The following is a 17,097-nucleotide window of genomic DNA, read 5'->3' on the forward strand; positions in this document are numbered from 1 at the left end:
ACATAACTCACACTAAAATTAAAAGAATAAGCATTTTTGTATGTGTCTGTACAAAGTCTGAAAGGACAAACTCACAGACCAACAGTAAACACAAATCAAGTGAGACACATATCCAAGGCCACACTTTACCAAGCTGTGGCTTAGATAACTGTCTTGGAAAAAAACAAACAAACCATCCCAAAACTTGAGCTATCACATGTCCTGTAAGTATGGGAAATCACTTAGAAATTTAGTAATCAACAAGCAAGCTTACCAGTATTTCTGTAAATTATGTTAAATGCAACATCTCAAAAGTACAACACAAACAACAAACTTGAGCTTATTGCCAACTATTTAATAAGTGTACAAGAAAGAAAATAAATTTGAAATTACTATTTGGCAACAATTACAGCTGCTCAGTGATTTCAAAATTTAGATTTAAGATTTATGTTAAACATATTTGAGGATCCTCTAACTTCTTTAGCTTTAGTACAGATTTGCGTAGCTTATCATTTTAGGATCAGCTTTGTAAGCAATTTGTGCATGTGTATAATGCCAGGTGTGTAAATAGAAATGTTTTCACTGAAATAGCAATGTATGTGCATTATTATATTCTATTTTCAGATGTCTCAATGTTCTGTTAACTCAGGCTTTAAATTCACAGTTTCCTCAGAAGACTATCAGAGCAGAAAATTTTAAGTCTGAGAAACAATAAACGATTTTAACAGAACAACTATCTAGTTTTAGATTGAAACAGGGAACTTCTACACTCTTATTGTGAACGTCTTCCTGAAGTTTGAAACAGATTTTCATAACTTAAATACTTACTGTTCGTTGAATTTCACTCCAGATCTCCACGCAAAACAAAATGCACGTGCTATATGCATTTTTATAAACATGCCCTCAGTTAAGTATAAGAACAAAACTTTTCCCAGCTGGAAGCATTTTGGGCTGCAAAAGTTATGTGAAACCAAGTTTTTTTAGAGAAGCTTGGAGAATTACAATTTTAAAAGGTTTAGTATACAAGTTTATCTTATAGAAACTGATGTTTACGTACACATGTACATGGATCCTGATCATAGTAAAATAAGTTTATATAGATTAACACAACTATTTAACAATTTAAAGCTATGAATAGTTCATAGAAAGACTTGCGTATCTCTCAGACTAAAACAGTAAATCTATAACACAATATTTTGTCTGGGGAAAGGAATTAAGTTCATCAAGAACAATATCTATCCTGCTAATTTCTGGTGTAGATTTTGAGGGTTAGTTACAGTTTCAGATCTATTTCTGATATCTATGTGCTGTATTACCAGCAGATGACCTCCATCATGTAATAACAGAAAATTGCACCTGGAAAGTTCTTTTGCATCAACAGATGCCATCTCTGCAGTAGCATATAAAAAGTAAGGTATTATTTATTATTTGCTCTGCTCTCTCAATGTATTACATGAAAGAACAAAAATTATATCACATGGCCTAGAACTGTAAATTGAAATAAAGGAAAATGTATTTATATACTAGTTTTCTTTCAAGAATAAGGAGAAAGCTCCTAAATTAAGCAAGAATAGTTATAGAACCAAACTTGATACTGTAATTAATTTCAATTTACTATCTATTCAGCTTCAAAGCCATAGGAAAACAGAAGATACTTAAATAAAAATTAATTCTATAACTCCTACCTATATTAGATACATTTAACCTGTCTAACCAGTTACTCAACCATGTCCAAATTTAGTTAGTCAGCACAGTACAAATAAGACACAGGAGTTTCATTTTACATGCTGCCACGTACAGTATTGTGCAAACAGTCAGTAAAACATTTCTGCAACAGGAAAACAAAGAAACATTTATTTAAAATAAAAAAAAAAAAGGAAAGCAGCAAGAGAACAATAAAAGTGGCATTTTTTTCCTGTTTTATCTTGTTGCCAAAGGCACGTGCACATGCATACAAGCTGAACATATATGTTCACCCTACTGTTAGAGGAGATTATGCAAGCAGCTTTCCAATCCAGAGTTTTACCTGTTGAAGCATTTCTTCTGTAGCATTCAGTTTCAACTGATGCCCCTCAAGACAGACTTCCAAGTCCCGGATTTTCTCACCTTGAGCTTCCACCTGGTCTGTAAGAACACTTACCTGTAATTTGAGAAGAGAAGCACAATGCTACTGAATTGACTGCAAATAAGTTTCAATTACCTTATACAATTAACATCCAAATGTGCTTTTTAACAGCAAGTTCTTTTCTAAGTCCTCAGTGGTTTAATATTCTTGTGCACCACAGCAACCTGCTCTATCAAGACAGACAATTTCTCAGTCTTACCTATATTTTGCTTCAACTCCGCCCTCTGACTCCCCAACCCCCACAGATTATTTTGTTTTAATATAAAAAAGAAAGAGCACTTTCTAGAAGAGATGGAAGATTACCTATAGGTAGCCTGAGTCAGTTTGTGTGAAAGTCTGAAAAATGAGAAAGCACTAAACAAGAACATAGATATTGAAAAACTTTTATGTGGTTCAGAGGCATGTATTGCCACTTCAGGTTCTGTTGGCATCTCACTCCCTAAAATGGATAAACAATAGAACTGTTCATTCAGAAGCCGTCCAATTACTTTACTTCTTACACGAATGGAGAAACAGCTTACCTATCAATAAAGTGTTCTGAAGTTATAAAGAATGCAATGAGTAAAAGGCAAGTTTTAACAGCGGCAATGTTCTATTCCAAGAAAAATTCCCAGGCTTTGCAAGCCAAAACATGAAAGTAAAATAAGTGAGATACAGACAATGAATCCCAGGAAAAGAAACAATAAGCAATACTGGTAAAGAACTGTGGGAACAGTGGTACAGAACCAGTGAATGTGTAGTAAAAAAAGCCCAGCAGCCTAACTTAAAGCTGGCAAAACTGAGAAAACTATGCTCAGGATAACATTAAAAAGATGTGGAAACAACTACAGTGTTAATTCCTGTGTTAAGCAGCACATGCTCAGTTTTATTAATGAATATGTACATTCATTTCTACTATTTATTTATATAAAAGTCTTGATTGTACTAGAAACACGCTGCATCAAACAGGTAGCAAAAATAAACAAGCAAAAAAAGCAATTCATAGGTGTTTAAATTCCAGTTTGAATAAAATGTGTTAACAAAAACTTATTTATGCTCTCACATCCATTCCTGCAATGCTAGAAAGAAGACAGAAAGAAGGAAAGAGAGAGAGAGAGAAAGAGAGAGAGAAAGAGAGAGAGAGAGAGAAAGAGAGAGAGAGAAAGAGAGAGAGAGAGAGAAAGAGAGAGAGAGAAAGAGAGAGAGAGAGAGAAAGGGAGAGAGAGAGAGAGAGGGAGAGAGAGAGAAAGAGAGAGAGAGAGAGAGAGAGAGAAAGAGAGAGAGAGAGAGAGAGAGAGAAAGAGAGAGAGAGAGAGAGAGAGAGAAAGAGAGAGAGAGAGAGAGAGAGAGAAAGAGAGAGAGAGAGAGAGAGAGAGAAAGAGAGAGAGAGAGAGAGAGAGAGAAAGAGAGAGAGAGAGAGAGAGAGAGAAAGAGAGAGAGAGAGAGAGAGAGAGAGAAAGAGTGATTATGTGAAAGTGCAACCTTTAAGATGTGCCCACTACCCAGCATTTCTAAAAAACAACCAACGAACAATGGACCTGACTCCAGGGAAGCTGCAGAGGGAGTGACTGAGTGATCTGTATTTGTTTTACCTGCAAACATAATGACAAGCATGCCTGGCAAAGGAACACAGAAAAATATAAAGGAAAAAAAAACAGTCCTCTTTAGAAGTGCTGGCGATAGGGCAGAACACAGATGAACACAGGATGAGGAATGTCAGGAGGGGTGAAAGCAGATTGGCAGGGGACACACCCAGGCTAGGGCAGGAAGAGGACTCCCCACAAGGAAGTCTATTGCTTTTCTGCTTCTCTCTTTTGCTCTCATTAAATGAGTGATGGCACACAAAAATCTCTCCCTCTGAGGTCAGAAAGCAAATTGAAACGTACTGAATCCTCCCCTTCAGCCTGATGCAGCTTCCACAAGAAGAAAACCAAGCTCTACTTAAAGGGTCGGGTTAGGTTCCAACTAGCATGGTAACCTGTAAGGAAAACTCTGTATGTTAAATGTAGTCTGAAAGGAATTCAGTAAAACCTTAGCAGCTTTAGAAGCATGTGTTAGATGTTCCAGGAGTTAGGCTGAGAGGCCTGCTAGCCTCTTTGAGCTCATATTTTCCTCTCTGTTCAGGATGACATCTGCTAGACTCCTCAGTGAATCAGCGGGCTGCACACAGACCATAACTCCAGCATACACTATGCTGGCCAGTCCCCCTCACCTTAGGAGCGTGCCACCCGCTAGAGTCAGCCCGCAGACAATGTATTCTCTGCAAATATCTACAGAAGTGATGTATATTGAACAATTAGCTAAGAATTAGTTGGTATAAGGGTTTAAAACATCTTTGTGAAAAAAAACCCATCCAACCCAAACACCTGAAGCAGTGCTCCTATACCTTAGCTCCTACACATGGGCAACTGAGCTATAGGAAGGCACCCCTGATGCTGCAGCATCTCCAGCCCCCACCACAGCCCGCGCCGGGGCAGTGGGTGTCACGGCTTGACTCGGCCCTGGCAGACAGAGATAGTGGGTACTGCCTGGGCTCACTACAAGATACCTTGTACTGCTTCTTCTGCAGCAAGTCTGATGCAAGGCTGGACTGCTCCCAGCTTCATATTCCCTACAGGTTACAGTTATGGACCACAGTCACTGGCACAATTCAACATGAGCTACAGAACAGAGATGCTCCCTTTCCCACCACGTTCTCATCCTTCATGCCAACAATCACACCCAGGAGCCAGGTTTGTACCAGCAGACTCCCTCAAGGCCACCATAACCTCAGCATGGGACTTGCCCATGTTCCTCATATTCAGCTGCCTAGACCAAATATGCAGAACTGATGTAAAACAGGTTCTAACCCCAGCTCCATCTTGGCACCTTTCTGTTTTTGTTTTTGATGCTCATCTACCAGGTTGAGGTTTTCACATACCTTATTTGTCTGGGGTTTTGGAGTTCTACTGCAGTACTGTGCAGTGGGATGGAAAAAGACAGAAATATTGACTAAGTCTCTTGATTTTACATGTGTGTAATAGGAATAAAAGGCAAGAGACAATTTCTGCATCTGATTTTACTACAATGCTTTTGAGAACAACTCCAGGCAGGTCTCCAAACCATGTCATAAAAACTCCTTCGCAAATTTTGCTGGCTCCAGTCTATGGGTACCTATTTGTGTGGATGAAGAAACAGTTACTGAAGAACAGCACAACACAGACAGGAAAAGCACATACTGAGCAGTAGCCTGGAACAGCCTGAAGGAACTTAAAACTGCTGGCTACTAGTGGTCTTGTTAAATCCACAAAAGCCAACACACTTTGAAACACCAAGATTCTGGCAAATCTGTACAAGCCTGCCAGCATGCATGACCATCAATGACCAGCTGTACAGCATGAACCACATCCAAGACGACAGTGGTTGCTGTATGCAGACAGACTACAGGACCATGCACGCACGTGATGAAACAAAGGAGGCCTTCAGGGACAAAGCCACAGTGCATCAGTACCATCCCCTGCTTCTAAGTAGCTTTGGCCTCCTGATTGTTGCTCCAATTCCGAGTTGCTCATGTGTGGGAGTGAACTGTGTGAGTAGTGAATGTACCGTGTGAAAAGTTGTTTGCTATTATTAATAGAATCATAGATGATACAGTTAATAATGACTCCATTAATAACAGGTATTCTAATAAATGCTAGTTGTGGTGTTATTTCCCCTGACCTGATTGATTCTCAGGAAAAAAGGGAATTTGCAGCACTCATTTAAATACCAACCAGAAGTTTGTTTTTCTTTCAGGAATTCCCGCCCCCTCCCCCCCAAATTTTGGTAATAGCAATTTTAGCTTAACAGTAAAGAAAAAATCCAACCAAGCCTAAACTTATGTCTCACAAACAATTTATTGTTTATTTAACAACAGTAGTGAGGATTCTGCTCAGTGAATTAACACAAGTGTGAGCACAACATACAGGATAAAACATGCTTACAGAAACTAGTAACCAAAAGTAGGGAGAACACCTGCCCAGTATAGTTAACTTTTGTTTGATATAAATATATATGCTTATAATAAGCTCTTGTAAGTGTAAAGAGAAAGGATATGCAAAGACCATTTAAAGAATCGCCAGCTTCAGTTTGAAAAAGCATTTTTATACAGCTTGTAATAGTGAAAAATATACAGAAAAAAAGAATTAAGTTTTTTAAAAAATTTAATTTGTACAACGTGTTTTCTTCAGGAGGAAAACTGACATGGGACTGCAGATCTTTGAAAAAGGCTTGGTAAACTGAGAAATAGGAAACCTGGAAGAGCTTAGGTATGCATTTTACCATCAAATCATCTTTTTCCCCCCTTCACCTTCCCCTTAAGCTTTCTTATGGTATAAAGCAACTTTGGTACAGTATAAAAGCAGGAAAAATCCCAGTTCTGTCTACTTGCCAGTCTCCCAGTTCATTAAAAATACTGGCATACAAAACCTACAAAAATCAACCTAGCAAATCTACAATGAGAACCACTACTACAACATTACCTTGTGACTCCACAGCATTATTTTTAAGTTTTTTTTTTTCCCTTTGCCATTCTTCTTCCTCTTACTGCTGTTACTCCCCTCTCATTTACCAAGTTACCCCACCATGAAATCAGTGATGAATTATACAAATAAATTCCTGATTAAATATCAGTTACATTTGGTGCCCTGCTAACAGCTGTCTAAGAAAATACTGTTACTTCAGCTTTTATTCACAGAGTATCAACTATGTAGACCATGTTCTCTTTAACACATACCTGCAGTATGAGCGACTCTTTATCACCTTCTAATCGTGCCAATCTGTCTTGATAAGTTTCATTGTTAGATGAATGATGATTCACCTGTGACTGAGGGAAAAAAGTGCAATGAGAATTTATACAGTTACTGTTGAAATGTCAAGAAGTAATTAATAAAAAAAAAAGATATATATATACAGAGAGAGTGTGACTGTTATAATATAAAAAGAACACGCAAAATGAGTCTACAGACCAGAACTGTTTATTTCATACGTGTGAAACCTTTTGAATGTACCTGGTTTCAGCTGGATTCTGAATACTTTCTCATTTCCTGCAGTTAGGAATGGTATAGGAATAGATTTGATACTTTCTAGCAAATTATTTCACTGTGATATACCACCATATCAAGACAAAAAACTTTTAATTTGAAAAATCTGGTCTCAGCAATCTTTTGCCAAAGTCAAGGAATCTTCGTGTTTATTTTTAAATTGTAACAACTGCTATATGTATTATACTATGCCTAGAAATTACTGAAAGAAAAGTATAAATTTTTTGTAAGCAAATAAATTATTTACATTATCAAATTCCTATCAGGAACTACTCCAGCTACGTAATCACTTACAGCTTTCTAAATGGCTCTAAGGAGAAAGACCTTCTAAAACATGGCCTGTTCCTATTGAGTCCCATTTCCTATGAATTTTAACACTCCAGAGAGAAACCTTAGAATTCAGATAAAATAAAAGCTGCAGATCTATTTTAAAACGTTCAGAAGAGTCACACAGCTTCATCCCACATATCAGAACATTGTCTAGCTGTGGGAACGGAGCTGTTTGCTTAGGGCAGCGGCAGTAATGTGAGCCCTTGGCGGTTCCCTTCCCAGCTCCACTGCAGGCAGTGCACTGCTGCTGGGAAATAAAACACTCTGGCTGGCTTTTCAGCTAACACAGGAACCCAACTTCACCACCTTTCATTCAGCTACACTGGTCTGCAGCCGACTACTCATTTATGGTTACTTGTACAATAGCACCAATATAATTATAATCCTCTGCAACTTTCCTTTCTTTTTCAACTGAACATTCATGCATAGGATTTTTATTTTTCCATACTAAATACATTCATGTCTTCTTGATCTCTACTAAGATCTACAGGCCCAAACGTAAAACAGATGATTAAAATAAACATGGTACTAATTAATGCAAACCAAGAAATCAAATATTTATTCAATCACAAGATACTTCTCAAGCTATAAATTGCTGAATTAGAAGTATGGCATCTTTATGAGGTGACAGGAACTAAGCACCCTTGTCTCTCATAATTTTGAAAGGAATTGAGCAAATCACAAAGACACCAATATAGAGGACTGAAAGGTTCATTATTCCATTCTAGGCCTGACAATTATTTGCAACATTATTTTGCCTATTCCTAAAAATGTCCAAAAATGGATTACACATCCTCCCCAGATAACCTACTTCTTGGCTACCCTTACATTTTTCCTAATATCTAACTTCAACTTCAATCTATGGGTTATCATACCACCATGGATGGAGAGAGAAAAAGAAAGAAAAAAAGAAAAAAAAAAAACGAAAGAAAAAAGCAAAAAGCAAAAAAAGGAAAAAAAAAGCTCTTCCTTTCGCTTCAGAAATTTTTCACATGTTTGAAGATGACTATCTATAGATCTCTAATTAGCAAGTCCCTCTTTGGACTAAACAAACAAGTTTTTCAGTCTTTTCCTCACAGACCCTTAGCCCATATTTCTTTTCATATTTGCCATATAGTAACACTGCTGTATTGTCAGCCTATGACCCATAACTTCCAGATCCCTTTTGAAATGCTCTTATTTAGCTAGCATCCTGTTCTCTACCCTGTGTTTACTCATTGTTTCTGCTTAAATGTTTAACACTGGACTAGTCTATACTGAATTGCATGCTATTATTTATACTGCTTCCCTATGCATCAGGTTCTTCTTACGTCTTGGTCACATCATTTAGCATGGCTGCAAGGTCCCTAACTAGAATCACCTATAAATTCACTAAATGTGGTCCTTTTTCCCTGTTTTGGAGGTCAAAACCACTAAAGAACAGAATGTGCAGAACCTCACTCCACGCCTTACCTATCAGCATTCACTGTCAAAGGAACAACATGTTAACTCTACTCAGAACATACTTTTCTTACTAGCTTTTGACCAGTTTATAGTAGGTACAACCATGATTCAAGATTTCACAGAAATGGCTCTAAATATACACATGTGAGTGCATACCTTAGAGACAGAATTATCAGCCAAATTATTAAATTTAAGTGCCAACTATAGGGAGCTGGCCCACTAAATAAGTAATTAATGCCCTTCAAGTAACGGTGACTTCACTCCCTCTTCTTCTCCTAACTAGTTTTAATTTTTTAGAATTTATGTGTCCTAACATCTCTATCCGTCTTTCTTAACATCTCAATGCAGTTTTTTCAAGCCTTGTTTCATTAAGAAATACTTCCCACTTCACCCCCACCCTGTGTTTACACAACATACATCTTCAGTTTAACTTATACCCTTTGTAATAAAAGTTGGTCAGTCAATCTGTATGACTTTAAAGGTTATTCCTTGTAGCATTATAATGAAAATAATGAATCCTCATAAGTAAACATCATGCATTCCTCCATGTCTGCCTACATAATCCTTTGACCTCAGCTATGCATCCTCAATCATACTGTCAGCCATTCTGCCTGGGCTTTTACACCACTTATAAAGCAAAGTCTTATATTGTAGTTTAGAATCCAAAATCTTTAGCCTTGGCAACTATGTTTCCATTAGGGAATTTCCATTATGTACCACAAATGAGTTTTCTCAATGGAGAGGCCACAGGCCTTCCCCAATATGTCTCCGAGTCACACACACAATGGTAGGAGAGACTTTACTGCACTTAGAACATATTCAGGCAACAGCACACTGCTAGGCAGGGAAAGATTCTCTTAATGACAAAACCTAGTGATGAAGAAGACCTATCCCAGTAGAGTTTGCACCCTTTCTCCTGCCCTCATTTGCTATTTTCCTAGGCTAGGTTTAAGAAACGTACCTGAAACCACTTGTGTAACACTCCCCTCTGGCCTTACACTCAGTGAGTTAAATTACTGCAAACACATTTTTACATAACCAGTCTGACATGAATGCAAAACCGAGTCGAACATTATATATAATCAGCAATTAAGAATTAGTTCAACATCAAATCACAAATTAAGACATTTTATTACACTCACATTTACTAAACGTATAGCCTCTGATGACGTCTGCTGCACTGAATGATTGTGAAATATCCTCTGCTGAAGTCCAAATACTCAATACCCGTATAAAATCTAGTGAATCACACGTGTGCAAACAGAAAAGGGAGAAGAACAAAAACATCAACCCTGCCAGTAAGTCAGCCACAGACTGCTCAGATACATACAGGGAAGTACAGCAGACAGAAAATGACCTGCTAAGTAGAAGTGGCTGATTGACAGACAGCAGTTGCTTAAGACTTGGGCAATCTTTGTGGCATGCATAAAGACAAGATAAAACAATGTAATATAAACCAAGGCCATCTGTGGATGATTGGAGTGCATTCTGCAGTTGGGAAAGTCAGTACTGAGAGAAAACTGTGCAAGTACAGCTAGATATCACACCTATCAGCAGCAATGGAATACAGGGACTGTAATACTAAAGTCATAAGACTACAGGTGACTTGAATTGGTTTAAGAGCTCACAAACAATAAACGCCAGACTTGTGTTACCACATGACCAAAAGGCTGAATCACCAAGATTTACCACAAAGATGTTCTTTAAGAAGACGTAGCCCTAAAGACTAAAAATCATTATGTAGGCTCCACAAATTGTAAGCTAAATCTGTTAATTTCTTATAATGAAAGAATGAGAGAAATTGCATAAAACGTGTAAACTAGTTTATGATAAAACTTGATAACAAAGTGGAAGGAAAGATATGCTAAAGCAAAGTGGTTGAAACTTTATTGATGGTAGTACCAATGCAGATGAAAATAGTATTATAGTCGGTATTATAGTCTCCATATTTTGGATATAGTTTAATGCCCATCAGATTGCATCAGATAATAACAAAACATTTCCTGAACCAATTCCAAATCAACTGTTTCTCCAAGTTCTAGGGGGAAAAAAAAAAACCAAACAAAAAAACCCCCAAACTTTTGCATTCAAACACCTGCTTTAGCAGCTTCTTCATCTTCAGTTTCCAGATCTCTCTGGGGAACATGCTCTTTAACCCGGGCATAATACCAATAGCTGTTAGAAACCTTACTGTCTAAGTATAACTTACACGACCCAGTCATTATAGAGTTCTTTTCCAAGAAAAAGGCTTAAATATTCCTCCAGAATACATGACAAAAAAAATCAGACTTCAGAGTATAATACAACAGCATTAATTCAAAATGGGGACAATCAGCAAAAACATAAAAGGGTATGGCAAGAAAGGGAAGAAATGTTTGAACAACTCAGGTAGCTATTTTAAACAGCCTGCTCAGAGCCCACCAAGCATGGAATGTTATGCTTCCTTGCATGTTATTTTAATAGGAAACAATTCAGAACGCAGCTTGTTTTCAGAACAGAACGACAACAGTCGTGCAGTGCTTCTGTACAGATTTCCTGTCAGAAGCTTCTGTAACAGACCTTCTAGATGAATCCTGATGGGCTGTAAAAGTAAGGCCCCTAAAGCAACTGCATATGCAAGATAATAAAATCGAATACAGGACAGTTTGTGTTCTCAGGAGTGCTGTTTCAGTTTCAGCTCAAAGAATCTCCAACAACTAATTTTTGAAGTAAAAAATACTGGCTTCCCAGGCTGATCAGCAATGTGTCACACAGAAATTTGTCACCAGTACCATGGATCTCTTCTTGGGCTGTGGAGGGGGGAGGAGACACAGTGCGGTGATTTGTGAGCTTTTTCAACAAGTCACCCGCCCCTTTTAGAAGACAGATTATGTCATAACCCTCCTCTCTTCTTACTCAGTCACATGAATCACCTTCAGTTCCGCTGATAATTTAATAAGATGCCTGTGGCAACTCTAATACTTGCATTAATGGGGAAGATTAGGGACATGCTTGGTGTATTTTGTTGCAGTTTAGAAGATGAAAACAAGGAATATAGCCAGCAGAGTTCAGACAGTCAGTTTTCCCACAAACTACTAGCAGCACACAGACCACAGTATTTTATTTCAATACAAGAAAATATATTATATTTAAATGCAAGAAAATATGTTATATTTCAATACAGGAAAATATACACTTTAGACTTTTTCCAGACTATTTGGAGTTGATAATATTTAGAATATTACAGGCTTTCCATCTCTTTAGTACCCTTTTGGGTCAACAGAATTGATGTTGTGAGTCACAGTAGTTGCTATTGTGTAGTGATGAGTGAGTAGCCTACATAGTAAACATTTTTATTTTGGCATCTGACTATGGATGTAATACAAATTTAATCTCGTGGCATGTTAGCACTACCTGAGATACACACCCATCTGACTAGATGCACATTCACTCAGTGTACTTTAGAGGGAGGGGAAGGCTGTAACATGATTTCTGGATCTGTAATTCTTCCCTATCATAGAATGTTTCAGGCTGGAAAGGACCTCTAGAGGTCATCTGGTCCAACCTCCAACCTGCCTTTCATCTGAAGACAAGTAATAAATCAACAACAGGCTTTTCTATTTGCCATTGTTCCTTGTTGGTTAAATGCAAGTGGCAGTCACTTTCAAAAAGCTAACAGTATATAGTCTGAAATAAAGTAACGATAGAGCTATGTAAATTTCTATACTTCTGAAAAGAATTTTGATCAAATACTTATATTTTAACTGGATTTTTCCTAATAGTCATAAATAATAAAGATTCACTCTCAAATACCATAAGCTTAATGGCTACAGCATGGGTTTGATGGCTCCACCTCTTGCAAATACAGGTTAAGAATAGTATCTGGAAGAAAGGAAAGAATAAGAATAGGAATAATGTATACCTATTTCAGGTCAGCCATCAGGTCTGCTGCATTGGACTTCAAAAGTTAAGTCTGAAGCAAGCTACAAGAGTCATCAGATGTCTCCACTTTGTATGAAAGCATGCCTCTTTCAAAATAAGACCATACAAAGTTTTCCAGAGGCAACAGACCTTTAATTTTCCTACACTCCATCCACTGCAGCTCAGTTAATTTACAGTGTCCCTAGCCCATAATACTGTTTGTAATAAATACCAGCATTTGTGTTTGTGATGCTGCTAATTTATCGGTATATCTACATGCCTACGTACCAAAATGGGGGTTGTGCCATTTTCATTTGGAAGGGTATATCCCCATTAAGGCCAGACGGAAAGGTAAGAACAAAGAACTTTCAAAACTGAATCCCTTGCAAGAACCAAAGAAAGTTTTCCAGAGATGAGACACTTCCAGCTTCAGGTAGCAGGGGGCACCTTGGATTCTTCAGCTTGCAACAGAAACTTGTAGCAGTGACAGATTTATGCTTAGGCCCTGTGAAAGAATCTAACACCAGTTATCTGCAAAGTGCTTCCCCGAAGCTGCCCACCAACTACTTCATGAGAACTATGCTACTGCCTTAGCTGTAATGCTAAAAGTGCATTCTATAAACAAGAGAACTTTTCTGTATCCTTCTAAAACCAGACCACTGATAGACGTGCCTCCCTTAATTCTTGTGACCTCCCTAGCTTGGCTTTTTGTCTTACTAACAAGGTATCCCCAAATATCTGCATTGGTACAAACTCTTATTACACTGCATGAAGCCAGGGCAGTGCTACACACCTATGTCAGATACTTGGCTTCTCAGCCAGAATAAGCTACCTGGGACAATTCTGATATTGCCACTAGCATCACACACCATGAAGTACAGTATAGCTGTACCTATTGGAGAGTTTTGTCTTATATTAGGTAAGATATCAGAGAAAGTTCCTTCTCTTGTGAGAAATACTACTGCAGATTAATAATTTTTATTACTGGCAAAAGGCAGAAGAAAGTAAAATGGAGAAAAATCAGTAAACAAAGGAAAACACCTTAACTGTGCCTCAGATACAACTAAGACAAGGCTAAATTGTTGTTTGGCTCTGTACATCTGCTCTCCACTCTACCCACACCTACGAGCATCCTTGGGACAGCATTTTCACAGGTCATTTCAACATCAAGAATGTCCAGTAGAAAAAGCTGAAGTGTGGTGACACCTTATTTCAATTTGATCTAAATACTGCCTCGTTCCTGTTGCATGATGCTATCATACATGCTCAAAACCAGATCTTCTATTCTAAGCATCTGAGAAAAGTAGTTGTACCTGACATTTTGCCTGCCTGGATCTTGTGATCTTTGTATTTGTCTGCTGCCCCGACACAGTACAAGTTGCAGAAACCATGCAAATCTAGCTTAGCCAACCACTGCAACATCAAAACTGATCCTAGTCTCTGAATTGAATTCTGCTAATGAAATTTGAGCCAGCTTTGGCATACCTCACTCAGGGTTTATGGAAGTCCGTTGCAGCTGCTCTCTTGTTAAGTGCCATTTGTTACTCTGGAGTGTACTCTTACTTTCATTATCAGCCAACGAGAAATTGTTTATGATTACAGGTTCTGAAACGTTCATCTGCAACCCCAGCCAGCGCCAGACACGTGACACTAGGGTTCTTGAACATGACAGGCACATAAGCAACTTCAATCATTTCAACATTTTTTAAAAAATCACTTGCCAAAGGAATCTGGGAGCAGACTGCTTAAGTTCACCCAGGAACAATGCAAGGTAATTTTCAGTTCTCTTCCCTTCCCTGACATGTGCCCAACCCCTCAAAAAGCCTGCAAGGAAAAACAGCAGTATTGATATTCTTCTTTATGTACCCTACATAAAAGGAATAACATGCAACAAGAGTAATGGCATTACTAGTTTCTGTAAAAGCCTGTGCTGCATTTGAACACAGTACCCTTTCTGAACACAGTACTTGAAAAACATCCTAAAGATATCCTGTGTTAATCCCTACAAACCTATGAACATTTCAGTATGAGACTTTCTTCACTGAAGCTATTTCTTGAGCCCTTCTTCATTATGTTATAGTCCTCATCCTGAATGCCACACGACCTGATAAGAGCACACTTTAGCCTTTTGTTAGCAAACCCATCCATTTAGAAATGAAATTTATACCAGGAAGCATGGGTGGCAGACATACTGTATTCAAAACCTCATTTAAATAACAAATAATATGTGATCTCAAAAACCAGTAAAGAGCTATTTAGCTTTAACTGCACACAGCATAGGTTAACCTACTAGTATATTGTTACCAACTATTTCCTGTCATCACTATCCCACTCACTCCCCATTTAATCCCTTCCCCATCCACACTCCAGAAACATAAGTTTCCAGTACCTGATGTAAATCTTCTGTAAGTTAACTTCAAGATTCAAGCTTTTAATAAAGACTGACATTTTATCAAGAATATTTTATATTCATTCAAGAAACTACCCAAATTACAGTTCCTAATCACATTTCACATATTTACCTGTATTTTATGATCATATAGCCAGTAAAAAACCAGAGTGCATGCGCATATGTATACATGTGTGTTTAATTCAGTGCTATACAGAAGCACTAAAGTAAATGGCGTACATAGGATTTGCAATAAAAGTACACAAAGGTTTAAATAGATTGTAGAAGTATAATGAGAGGATGTGCTGTTTACATGACACAAAGTAATACTGTAATTAAAAAAAGTCTACCGTGAAGGAGCTATTCACATTCCACTCATGGATTTTTCAAACACTGAAAAATATATACTTTAAACCTTAAAAATCTAAAAGCTGACTATTCTTCCAGGGTGATGAAACAACTGCACAAACCTACTTTTTTTTTTTTTTTTAATAGGAAGACAAAAACAATGTAATGCGGTTGCTTTACGTTCTGAAAGTTCATTACAAAAATCAGGATTTTAATAGCACTGTCTTTTAAAAAACCCTAATTTTATCAGAATAACATGCACAGCAAAAATGTACCACCATTTTTATCCAGAACAAAGGCATCCTAAAAGATCTCGTACAGTTAGCCTGACGAAGAATTGATTAAGTAAAAAGCTAGAACAAATAATTTTTCATTTTAAAACACAACCTGGTAAACAACATATTCTCCTTTTTTGCCATGCATTCCCATGCAAGCTTTGCTTTGTTGCACTGCAATCTCAGGAAAGCATGAACACTTGCTAGATCTACTGCCATTTGTTCCAAGTTTGATCCTAGAGTTTCATTTTTAAAGACAAAGACAGCTGATTCTCTCTCCCCTCCCTAAACCTCCTCCTCCTTCATGAAGGAATGTCTTTAAATCATTTCTTATTAAGAAACTTACAATACTTTATGTCAGAGGCACTCAATAGTTTCTTTTTGCAAAGCTGAGAATTCTGACCAAGCTTTGCTAAGGTGCATTTAAAGAGAAAACAAAGCCCAGCAGATCACTTACCCTCTTCAGCCACGTGAAGTGCTTGTAAATATCAATCTCACCATCCATGCTTTGGGCCCATCTCAGCAGTCACATTCCCGGGGTTAAAAGAAACTTTTGGAAGCACACACACTGCTTTGTTCTACAGGATATAGCTGTATTCTCCCCCTTTCACTTCGCAACTTCTAAAATCTTGAATCCGTCTTCACATTTTAAGGTAAATCTTCTGCCGCCGTTCCAGTCTTATCCCAAATGCTTCTCACAGATGTATATATAACACACAACTGTATAAACTCCCCTCTCCCCCAAACATCTGTTTTTTTTAAACAGCAGATCAGCTAGCAACAAGAACAACGCAACTCTAAAAATGTCAAAAATATAACTTGCTAAATTATCTTTTAAAAGGGGTATTTCAAGAACAGTGTAAATCTGAAGAAACTGTTCCCTTTTAATTTTAAATAACAAGCTAAAAATAATTAAGCTGTCACTGAGAAATTATTTCCAAGAAAATCTTTCTCTGGTTTTCTATTTCAAGAGTGACTGGAACTCATTACTAAAGACCCCCTATTTCCTGTTGCCGTTTTACTCCCTGTTTATCGTAACACTACTCAGCCTTCTCAGTTTATTTCAGGCTCAGACTAAACCTAAAAATAAGTTCTGCTGTTTGAATTACTTGCCTGCCATCTCAAAAGACATTATAAAAGAGGAGAATTCAAGGACGATCCTGTGGATAAGTTAATTATCCCATAAATACTGCTATTGCCAAAGAGGCAATTTTCCATCTTAACAGAAGATGATGATACCCTTTCTAAGATTTTTGTCTGTTCCTGCTG

At 37.6% G+C, this 17,097-nt stretch overlaps 1 protein-coding gene across 1 annotated transcript in view; it reads right to left on the bottom strand.

Moving 5' to 3' along the window:
* The window catches only part of PPFIBP2 (PTPRF interacting protein, binding protein 2 (liprin beta 2)), a 79,596-nt gene that overhangs the window by 38,526 nt on the left and 23,973 nt on the right, over positions 1-17,097 (bottom strand). Inside the window, exons 3-4 of the mRNA XM_008938540.1 lie at positions 6,837-6,926; positions 2,006-2,119 (exon numbers count right to left, since the gene is read on the bottom strand). Coding sequence (XP_008936788.1) covers positions 2,006-2,119; positions 6,837-6,926 — 204 coding nt within the window. The remainder of the gene's footprint in view (positions 1-2,005; positions 2,120-6,836; positions 6,927-17,097) is intronic.

The sequence above is a fragment of the Merops nubicus genome, unplaced genomic scaffold (assembly GCF_000691845.1).
Source record: "Merops nubicus isolate BGI_N331 unplaced genomic scaffold, ASM69184v1 scaffold39784, whole genome shotgun sequence".
Lineage (NCBI taxonomy): Eukaryota > Metazoa > Chordata > Aves > Coraciiformes > Meropidae > Merops > Merops nubicus.